An 11,407-nucleotide genomic window follows, 5' to 3' on the forward strand; every position below is an offset into this window, starting at 1 on the left:
CCCTATGACATGTCAGTACTCTCCCTTCTCCGCCTTGGGTTCCCTATTACCAGCCTTCCTGTCGCCTCCTGCCTTCTAGTCCGTGCCCCTCGGCTGATGTGCCCCTTTAGTCTCATTTTGTCCTGTGAGTCTGTCTGATCTTTGGCTAATAAAGGTGGACCTCCAGATTGGCTTCATTACTGAGCTCAAAGGGTGTCCGGGAGCCATGGTTTCGGGATTTCTCCAGTCTCTGTCAGGCCAGTAAGTCTAGTCTTTTTCTGAGTTAGAATTTTGTTCTACATTTATCTTCAGCTCTGTCCAGGACCCTCTATTGTGATCCTTGTCAGAGCAGTTGGCGGTGGTAACTGGGCACGATTTAGTTATACTAGACTCAGTCGGGTGGAGGCCATGGTAGTTGTGGTCTGTTAGCCCTTTGGACTGATCTTTCCCTTGCATCTTTTGTTTTATTCATTTTTCCTTCCTTCTGAAGGGGTGAGACCAGTGGAGTATCTTAGATGGCCACTGACAGGCTTTTGACACCCTAGACGCTACTCACCAAAGTAGAAGGTAGAACATTTTCTTTATAAACTATGTTATGCCAGTTGAGCTAGATGTTCCCTGAGACCATGGTCCCCACAGCCCTCCACCCAGCAATTCAGTCCCTCAGGGAGTTTGAAAGTGTCTATGGAGCATCCATGACCTTTCCTTGTACAAGTTGTGCTGGCTTCGCCAGTAATGTGTACTGTCTTACCCTTCACCAAAGTTACCACTCATCTATTTAGTTCCCCCCACCCACCCATCCCATCCCTCGGAACCAACAAAGATTGTTTCTTTTTGTGTGTAAACTTTTACATGGGTTATACAGTAGAGGTCTTATACAATATTTGTCCTTTTGTGATTGACTTATTTCACTCAGCATAATCCTCCAGTTTCATCCATGTTATGAGATGCTTCACAGATTCATCATTGTTCTTTATCTTTGTATAATACTCCATTGTGTGTATGTACCATAGTTTGTTTATCCATTCATCTGTTGATGGGCATCTAGTTGTTTCCATCTTTTTGCTATTGTGAACAGTGCTTCAATGAATATGGGTGTGCATATGTCTATTCGTGACGGCTCTTATTTCTCTAGGATATATTTGTAGGAGTGGGATTGCATTTTGTGGTGCTAACTTTTTTTTATTCCTCTTACTCTCCTGTGCTGAGCTCCTTTTGTTTGTGGTTTTTTTTTTTCATTTCTTTTGTTTTTGTAGGTTTTGTTTTTACTGAGACTTTATGTTTTTCTTCATTTTGATGAGTAGGTTTGTTAACTTCCTTTGTGGTTACCTTGAAATTTACCCGTATCTTCCTAGATTTGAACCAGTCTGTTATTACTTGGTATCACTTGACTTCCTCTCCATTAGAAGGTTCTGTACCTGCACCGTTTATTCCCTCTTTTATTGTTCTGATTCTGTAGTCATTTACAATTTAACCTCTCTGGTTTCTTTTTGTAATTCTTTTGGTTTTCCCTAGTCCTTAAGCATTCATTTCGTAGGTTGGTATCTGGTTAGTACAATCCTGTGTCCTATATTCAGCCTGTGGTCTGATATTGTTCTCAGATCAGAGGACTTCCTTTCATAAGTCTTGTAAGTTTAGTTTGGATTTTACATATTCCCTTAATTTCTGCTTATCTGGAAATGACCTAATTTTACTATCATATTTGAACGAGAGTTTTGCAGGATATATTATTCTTGGCCGGCAAATTTTTTCTTTCTTGGTTTTATATATGTCGTCCCATTCCCTTCTTGCCTGCGTGGTTTCTGCCGAATAAGCCAAGCTGAGTCTTATTGTTTCTCCTCTGTATGTGACTTTTTGTTTTTCTCAAGCTGCTCTCAGGATTCTTTCTTTGTCTTTGGTTTTAGTGAGTGTGATTATGATATACCTTGGTGATTTTCTTTTGAGGTCTATCCTGTATGGGGTTCATTGAGCTTCTTGGATGGTCAGCTTTTCATCTTTCATGATATTGGGGAAGTTTTCTGTCAGCCATTCTTCAGTGATCCTCTCTGTGTTTTCTGTTTTCTCCCCGTTCCTGGAACTCCGATCAGCCGCAAATTTTTGCTTTTGATTATATCCCACATAATTCTCAGGGTTTCTTCATTTTTCTTTGTTTTTTTCTGATTTTTCCTCAAAGTTGTATCCAGGTGTTTGTTTTCACTTTCACTGATCCTGTCTTCCATTGTTTCAAACCTGTACCTCAGCCCTTCTATGACACTGTCCATTTCTGAAATCTTGTTCTTTATCTTTTGGATTTCTAATTGTTGTTTTTGTATGATTTTTAGTTGTGAATTTATTTTAGCATTTTGTTCCTGTATTATTTTCCTGAATTTTTCCATTTTTGTCTATATTTTCCATGAATTTGTCTGCTCTTTCCATGAATTTGTCTATTTTTTCCTCATTTTTGTCTGCTTTTTGCTTCAACTCTTGAATAGCTCTGAATATTAGAGATTTGAATTCCCTGTCAGGTAGTTCTGCTGCCTTTTCTTCTGCTGGAAAGTCATCTGATGTTTTATTTGAGATGCCTACTGGAACTATCTTGTCCTGTTTTTTTTATGTTTTGATATTGTCTGCTGTCTTTAGGACATTCGGTAGTTATTTTCCTCCTTTGTTGATCGTATATTTGTTTCATCCTGCTTTTTTGTTTTATTTGGTTATGTCTGAGCAGGTGGGCTGTGCAGTCTTTGTTGTTTGCTTATCTGTGGGCATTACACTTTTCACCTCCTTGTCCAATGGGCAGGACCAGTCACTCAGCTGTGCTACAGCAGGGCAGGTCCAGCGGAAGGGGAGTTACTGGAATGGGTTGTTTGTGGCACGTACTGAATCCAACTAGGTGAGCCAAGGGTCAGTGCATGGCAGGTTCCGGTAGGCCGTGCCAGTAGGCCGTGCCTGTGCTGCCCGGGAATGCTATGTTCAAAACATGGTGCGGTTAGGCAGGAGGGCGGGGGAGGGGGAGGTTGTCATTTTTGGAGCCAGGTTGGGTATGGAAAAAAAGAGAGGAGAGAGAAGCAGGAGCCAAAAAAAAAAAAGTGCTGAGGGAGCGTGCTGTTGGAGTAGAGACAAGAAACCGAAAAATTGAAGAAAAACAAAAAGGAAAAAACAAAAACTAAATAAAAATTAACACCCTCCCCCCCCCCGGGGATCCCACTGTAGCAGCTACATAGACCAGTGAAGCAGCTCCCAATCCGTGCAGTACAGCCCAACTAGAATGGGTGGAAATGATACACAGCTCCAGGTATTCAGAAGACTGGAAAAGAAGGTAAGTAGAAAGAGACAAGAAACCGAGAAATGAAGAAAAAGAAAGAAAACGAGAAAACAAAACAAACAAGAAAAGAAAAAACCTCGAGGGATCTCACCAACATGGCAGCACAGACGGGAAGCAGTTACGCAGCTGAGCAGCTCTTCACAGCCTGTCAAGAAGAAGCAAAGATAGCACACGGAGTCAGGTGTTCGAGAGAAAGGAAGGGAGGGTGAGAGGCAGGGAAAAAACCAAAAGAGGCTAACAAAAGCAACAGCAGCACAAAGAAGTGACAGTGAAGAAGCGGGCCGTGTGGGCAGGGCAAAGCCATGCAGCACGGAACTGGTGACTCTCATGCTACAGTTGCAGCCCACTGGGAAATAGCAGATCAGCCCACTGGGAAGCTGCAAATTGGCCCACTGGGAATCAGCCCACGGGGAAGCAGCAAAGGCCAAGCAGGGGCAGGCCGAATGGGGAGTGAGAAAGCGTGTCTCACTGGTTACCAGGTGCTCTGAGTTCCCTGAATCTGCTTTCCTGTACTCCCTGTCCATCGATCTCCAACAGGAGTCCAAGATGGTGGAGCCGTGCTGTGTTAGCTAATAGGGGACCTCTGCTCGTAACTTTACTAGCTCTCTGTCGTCTGTCAGTTTCTTATTCCATTTGGTGCTTGGTTGAGTTCTTTATCTCTTCATTTGACACTTAGGCTTCCAGCATTGATGTTTGTCTGTGTTTTACTTAGTTTTTCGGGTCTTTGCTGTGGAGGGATGGCATGATGCTTCTGTCTATAGCGCCGTGTTGGCTCTGCTACGTCTTTTGATTTCTTGACTGGCTTCCATGGGTGTTGATTGTGGATCCAAGTAAAATGAAATCCTTGACAACTTCAGTCTTTCTTCCGTTGATCATGATGTTGCTTATTGGTCCAGTTGTAAGGATATTTGTTTTATTTATGGTGAGGTGCAATCCATAATTAAGGCTGTGGTCTTGGATCTTCATCGGTAAGTTCTTCAAGTTATCTTCACTTTCAGCAAGCAAGGTTGTGTCATCTGCATAACACAGGTTGTTAATAAATCTTCCTACAATCGTGATGTTGAGTTTTTCTTCATATAGTCCAGCTTTTCAGATTTGCTCAGCATACACTTTGAATAGGTATGGTGAAGGGATACAGCCCAGACACACACCTTTCTTGACTTTAAACCATGCAATATCCCCTTGTTCTGTTCAAATGACTGCCTCTTTATCTATTTATAGCTTCCTCATGAGCACAATTCAGTGTTCTGTAATTCCCATTCCCTGGAAATGGGAATTCCAGGGCTCCTGATAAAACGCCGTTGCCATCGAATCAGTTCTGACTCATAGCGACCCAATAGGACAGAGTAGAACTGCCCCATAGGGTTTCCAAGGAGCACCTGCTGAATTTGAACTGCCAGCCTTTTGGTTAGCAGCCGTAGCTCTTAACCACTATGCCACCAAAACTCGATAAATGGTGGTTTATTTTTTTATTTTATTTTTTTATTCTACTTTAGACAAAGGTTTACAGACCAAATTAATATTGTTTTGCAACATTGGTTGCCAACACCTCAACATGTCACCACTCTCCCCTTGCATTGGATCAGGGCTGTGACCTGAGTCCTAATTGTCTTTAACATAATCTGCTTTAACATAACCTAATCTCACCTTATTAACCACAGGCAGAGAATATGATTTACAACACATAGGATAATCACAGTAGATCACAAAATGGTGGACAACCACACTATACTGGGAATCATGGCCTAGCCAAGTTGATACACATTTTTGGGGAACACAGTTCAATCCATAACAACAGATGTCCTGAACAACAGGTTGTTGTGCACATCCATTCAACACATAGTTGTAGAAATGGAAAACAGCACAGTCCAGAGCCTGGACCAGGAAACAAAGGGCTTGGCACCTCTGCCACTCAGTTCTTTGAGCGATAAGCTACATCTGAATCAAAAGATTTTTTTATTTTCCATTTATCTGCCCAGTGTCTGATGATGAAGGTGAGGTGTTGTCTTATAGCTGTATCGCAGAATACTTCAGAGTGATGATAGTGGTTCTCAAAGTGTTGGCCAGAGAACACTTTCAAGGGATATGTGAGGTAAAAACTACTTCATAATATTTTAAGACTTATTTGCCTTTTTCACTTTCATTCTCTCAGAATGTTCAGTGAAGGCCAGTGGAGTTTTCCAGAGGCTGTTTGACATGTGATATTGCAGGAGATTAAATGCAGAAGTAGATATGAAAATCTAGCATAAATTAAAGGGATTTGCAAAAATGTAAAAGAGGGCAACTCTTCTCTCTAAATAGAGCTTTTCTTGTAAATAGTTTTTTTATTGTTTTTGAATTAATGTTAAATATTTTTTAATTTCTCAGTTTTAATTTCTACAGTAATTATTGATATTCTATCAGTAATACAGTAAATATTGATAGACATAACTGATGTAAACAAAAGGTCTTCAGGGTCTTTAATAATTTGTTAAAACATAAGAGGGTCCTCAGACCAAAAAGTTTAGTATAGATGACTAATTGTTTAGGAGTTTATGATAAAATTGAGCCAGAAGTCATCTATTTGCATACTGTGCCATGTGTTAAATGTTTGAGATTGCAAGTTTAGGTTTTTAAATTTCTTTCTTTCACTCCTTCTAAAGAGGAGCTGTGGTGGCGCAATGATTAAGCACTTGGCTTCTAATCGAAAAGTTGGTGGTTCGAACCCACCGTTCGCTCTATGAGAGAGAGAAGACCTGGTGACCTGCTCCCATAAAGATTACAGCCTAGGAAACTCTATGGGGCAGTTCTGTTCTGTCTTGTAGGCTCACAATGAGTCAAAATCTACTCAACGTCCCACAACAACTCTTTCTAAATCAAACTTTTGTTCACATATTGAGTTTGGTTTCTATTGATTAGATGATCAGGCTGAGCAGATGATACTTTTTTTTTTTAATCTCTGGGGTAGAAAGTAAGTCTTTAGTTAGTATTATCTTTTTGGAAACCTTCAATTTTTCTATCAATAACAAAACTAAAGGTCCACATGGATTGGCAATAGGGTTACATAATTTCATAGCACTGTGAAACACTCCTTGCCACATCAATATCTCTTTGCAATAATTCATCTTAACCATCACTTGAAAAATTTAGACATGTTGTCTAATTCTTGCATCAGTATTTCCAGGTCTTCTGCCCAGTTGTTGTACTCATTTGGGGCTATTCTAAGATAGAAGTTGGTTTACTTACAGTAATTAGGAAGCAAACTAGATAACTTGTTTTCAAAAATGCAGCTTTTAAAAGTCATGGTTAAAATTATTTACAGTAGCTTTTCTTTTTCTTTCCATTAATGTTCCTTGATTGGCTTAAGATCCGACTGTCACTCACATCATTTGTCACAGCTAAAACTTTATCTCATTCATTATTAAATATTTATTGAGACCTTAGTAAGATACCAAGTATTGTGCTAGAAACAGGTGATAGATTGACAAGCAAGACAGATACGGCTCCTCCCCTCATGGAGCTTAGAGTTTTGCAGAGGAAAGAAATGTTAAACTAATTATTACAATCTATGCCATATTTTTACACAAATAACACACATTTTGTACGTTTGTTTGCCAACCGTTCCCTTCTCCCACAAGGTATTTTCGTAAGCACCGTCATGCCAGTTTTTTTACACGTTGCTGTTAAAAAAAAAAAGAAATAGCGTAACTGTGCTTACAAAAATACCTCACGGGGGGCGGGGAGGGAGTGTTTGGCAAACATAGAAGGTGTGCATTATTTGCATAAAGTGTGGTAGTTTTCATATACTATAAATACATTATATAGAGTAGTCAAAATGAATGAAGACATTGACAACCAACAATATGGATTAATCTTAACAATATAGATCAAAAAATAAAGCTCTAAAGATTATATACACCATGATAAGCTTTTTTTTTTCTTGCTAATTAAAAACCAAAAAATAACTTTTTAGGAATTATAGGGATGAATTAAAATGATATTGAATAAAAAGATAGCAAGGAAATGATGAGCCTGGAATTCTGAATGATGGCTAGGGAGAGGCAAGGTAAAGGTTGAAATTGGAGGAAGATGATCGTGTTATTAGATGTAGGTTATTGTGATATATTAGCTTCTTTTGGGTGATGGGTTTTTGGGTGCTCAGGCATAGTGGTTAAAGCACTCAGCTGCTAACCAAAAGGTGAGCATTTCAAACCCACCAGCCATTCTGCAGGAGAAAGATGTGGCAGTCTGCTTCCATAATGATTACAGCTTTGGAAACCCTATGGGGCAGTTCTGCTGTGTGTCCAGTCAGGTCACTATGAGTCAAAATCAATTCGACAGCAATGGGTTTAGTTTGGGTTTTGTATTGTTTCATTAAAAATAACTAATTAGATAACCAATTCTTTTAAGTGGGCCATGCATGTCCTCGTGATGAGTGTTTTGAATCATGATTCATTCTATTTTGTATACTTGCATTCCAGTTTTTAAAAATTGTTTTTTTTCAGAATTCATTCAACACATAGTTATCAAGTGTCAGGAACTACCTGAAAAATAGACAAGTAACACATATTCCCTATCTTGTGGTCTAATAGAATAGGAGCAGACATTACTTTAAGTGAGTAAAGCTTTTTATGGCCATGGTAGAAGTCTTTAGGTTACAAAGAAGGGAACATTTGTTTCTGCATGTCTGGGACTTGCCTCTATGCCATCACCCCCATCCTCTCAGCCCCCTTCCCAGCATACATACTTGATGACAGAATACTTAGATTTCTGTTTGGTTGCTTGTCTCTTTGTGTCTTGCTACAAAGTTAATTGTCTTTGTGTCTGTCTCATATCCGATTTTAAACTCTTTGAAGCCAAGGGCCTTTTGTTTTTCATTTTAGGTGCCAAAAATACCTTTGTGTAACACTCATTTATGTTGATTAGTTCATTCAACAAAGATTTGAGTCCCTACTGTGATCTAGGCATTGCATTTATGCAATAAACCTTTGAAAAATAATTTCATGAATATATGAATAGAGTATGGAAATTTACAAGTATTTACTGAATTCCTGTTGTACGCTTTGTGCTAGCACCTGTGCCACTCATAAGACACTTTAGATATGTTATTCTGTTTAGTCTTGTTGGGGAGATGACTAAATCATAAAACAATACAATTAAGGATTAACCTAGGAAATGACTCCATGTGAAAATATGGAATCGTGTATATGAATTAGGAAGAACTACAATAAGCATAGATCTTTTCTTGACTTACGAATTATATTTTAAACCAAAATTAGAAACCATTTTTGGTTTTCTCAATTTGCATGAGTGGGCAGGTTACCAAATTTAAGAAGACAACCTACAGAACTAATGCAATACCAAGTGTTCGTTTTCACAAGCAATAAAAAGTTTTGTGAAATTGTCAGGCCTATCACCTGTTGATTACAACCCATCTGTTGATTACAACCCATCTTTCCATTGAATACCATTAGTTATGTGACTGCACTTTTTATAGCTGAAAGGTGTCCTGCACAAACACCGTTTTGCTGATGAAGAAACTGAGATCCATAGCGCTGAAACGGCTTTTCTTTGGTCACACATAAAACGATAGGTTTAGAAACCAAATCACGCGTCTGCTAGTTTAGTGTTTTTTGGTACGGGATGTTACCCTCTGTAACCTAGGCACTTTACAGGTGCTTTTTATGCATTTAGATATTGTGAAAGCTTTTTTCACAGTATAATGTGTGGCACTTCGAATTTTAAGAAGCAGTATGATATAATGGAAAAAGTACTGACCTTTCAAGAAATCTGGAGACCTGAGTGCAACTTCATAGTCAACCCTTAGCATTAATTGGCTGAGTTCTCTTTTACAAATCATTTCCTTCTTTTGAGATCTTTAACATTTCTTCCAGTTTTTAACATCCTCTTAGCCAAAGCGAAACTGCAGTCATATGATGTCTTATGGGATATTTAGTACACCTAGTTTGACTAACCAATCACTAAATATGCCTCGACTTCCCAGGTAAAATTACCTGACTCCTTTTTGACTCCAGTTGGCAAGTACAACACTTACTGTTTTTTTCTTGAAAGTAACATTTCTTGAGGGCAGTGACCACATATATTTACTACAGTATTCTCAATACCTGTCATATAGTAAACACTCAAATTTTAATTGAATGGGTGAACATCTGTTTTAGAGACTTGCCATTGCTTTAGTCTATTTGCATTTTTTAGTGAAGAGAAACAGTACTGTTTGAAATAAGTGTTAGTGTGAATACTGAGTATCTTAGCCATTTGTCATTGTAGCATTTGTTTGATCACAGAGGATTTTTTTTTAAATCATGCACCACGAATACCTTCCTTTCTCAGTAACTCATTTGTGATTTCATCACTAACACATAGGCTATAGTATAATAGCCTCTTGCTCCTTCCTCATGAGCAGGAAACATCATTTTTTCTTAGGTTCAGGAAAAGGTATTAAAAACAGGTCCCACTGGTAAATTTAACTTACAAGGGTTTATTATAATAACTATATCCCTTATTTCTCTAGTTATAATCGCTGGTTATGTCAAGCAAGATCTGAGGATCTATCTGATATTGCTTCTCTAAAAGCCTTATACCAAACAGGTGAGCTTAAAGATGCGGTAACTTACTCTTTTGCTAATTAAGGACCCTACCCAGCATGCTACTTGAGACTTCGTTTTTCTCTGGTTTCTTCCAGTCTTATATATGAATGAAATGTTTTTGTACTAATGCAGGTAGGTTTTGCCCATCATCAAAATGTTAAAAAATAACATCTCGACCTATAAAACTTTAAATATGTAGTTTCCATCTAGTATCCTTTTCCTTATCTTAAAAAAAAAAATAAAAAATTTCTGCTTTAAAAGTACTGTTATGTTGCTATACAAAATTCAAACCTTATGTAAATATGTAATGTAGACATTGAAAGTTCCCAGCTTCCCACTCTTCTCCTAAAATTATGTTTCTTTTTCAGATAGTGCTTGTTAATTTTCAGATTTCAATATCATTTACATTTGTTGGGGGTTTTGTTTGTTGTTTTGTTTTGTTTTTGTTTTTGATCTCTAATGTTATTACAAGTTGTAGTGAACTTAAGCAGAAGGCTACTTATTAAAAGACTTTGCCTGCAGCCTTACCTGTGACTGTCCCTGATTTTAAACCTTTAAGAAATATTATCTTAAAAGTAAGGGCAGTGATCAAAACCCCATGAGGTTTAAAAAAAAAAAAAAGTTTCCATTCAGAAAAAAAAATCCGAAGATGAAATTTGATAAAATTATACTTCTTGGTTTTCAGTCTTTTAAATTTGTATAGAATATTTTTGTAAGTTCTGAGCTCAGGACAAATAATATTCTTGACATAAAGATTCTGGGTGCTGATTACATTTCCTGTTTGTAGGTGTTGATAACTGTGGTCGCACAGTGATGGTGGTAGTTGGAAGAAACATTCCTGTAACATTAATAGATATGGACAAGGTAAGCCCTAAAAAGGCTGTGTTTCACTAATAATGTGGATTTAAAAATAAGTAGGATATGAGTTTGGAATGAGGGCTCAGAATATGAGATGAGACAGACTTGTGTGTCTGACAGATTAGCAGCCCGGGCTCGGTGAGCCAGCATATATCATTTCAGTAAATCAAGCATCTAATTTTGCTCTGCAGGAGAAACAAAAATACTGAAATGTCATAAAGTGGTTATTGTGTAACTGGCACGTTTTTTGTTGAAATTATTCTGTATTATAATTGTATTGCCAATCAAATTCTGCCTTCCTCAAAAAAAAAAAAAAATTATTAACTCCTGAGTATCCAAAAAGAAGCCAGAGATCTAGTTAATCCAAGATAGCATAATTTTATCGTCACTTCATTTAGATGCAAAAGACAGAAGTAGATAGTTTATAAAAGAAGATGTCGTTAAACTGGTAAATAAAAATAAGAACATGTTGAACCTCGTTAGTAGTCAAAAAAGTGAATTAAGGGGAAGTTCCGGCAAAATGGCACTCTAGGCAGAAGCACCACGCCGTCCCTCCACAGCAAAGATCCAAAAAACGAAGCCGAACAGAGAATACAACAATCCTGAAACCCTAAAACATCAAATGAAGAGATAAAGAACTCAGCCAAGCACCAAATGGAGTGAGAAAACTGACAGATAACAG

General features: G+C 38.0%; 1 protein-coding gene across 9 annotated transcripts in view; it reads left to right on the forward strand.

Annotated features, from left to right (window-relative positions):
* GDAP2 (ganglioside induced differentiation associated protein 2) overlaps positions 1–11,407 on the forward strand; it is a 115,370-nt gene that overhangs the window by 68,578 nt on the left and 35,385 nt on the right. For all 9 annotated transcript variants that reach the window (XR_002824691.1, XM_023734863.1, XM_023734864.1 and 6 more), the window contains 2 exons: positions 9,792–9,868; positions 10,655–10,731. Coding sequence is in view for 8 of the 9 variants with exons in the window: in XM_023734863.1 (XP_023590631.1) it covers positions 9,792–9,868; positions 10,655–10,731 (154 nt within the window). In the remaining variant the exon portion in view is untranslated. The remainder of the gene's footprint in view (positions 1–9,791; positions 9,869–10,654; positions 10,732–11,407) is intronic.

Source organism: Trichechus manatus, unplaced genomic scaffold (assembly GCF_000243295.1).
Source record: "Trichechus manatus latirostris isolate Lorelei unplaced genomic scaffold, TriManLat1.0 scaffold00073, whole genome shotgun sequence".
NCBI classification, from domain to species: Eukaryota; Metazoa; Chordata; class Mammalia; order Sirenia; family Trichechidae; genus Trichechus; species Trichechus manatus.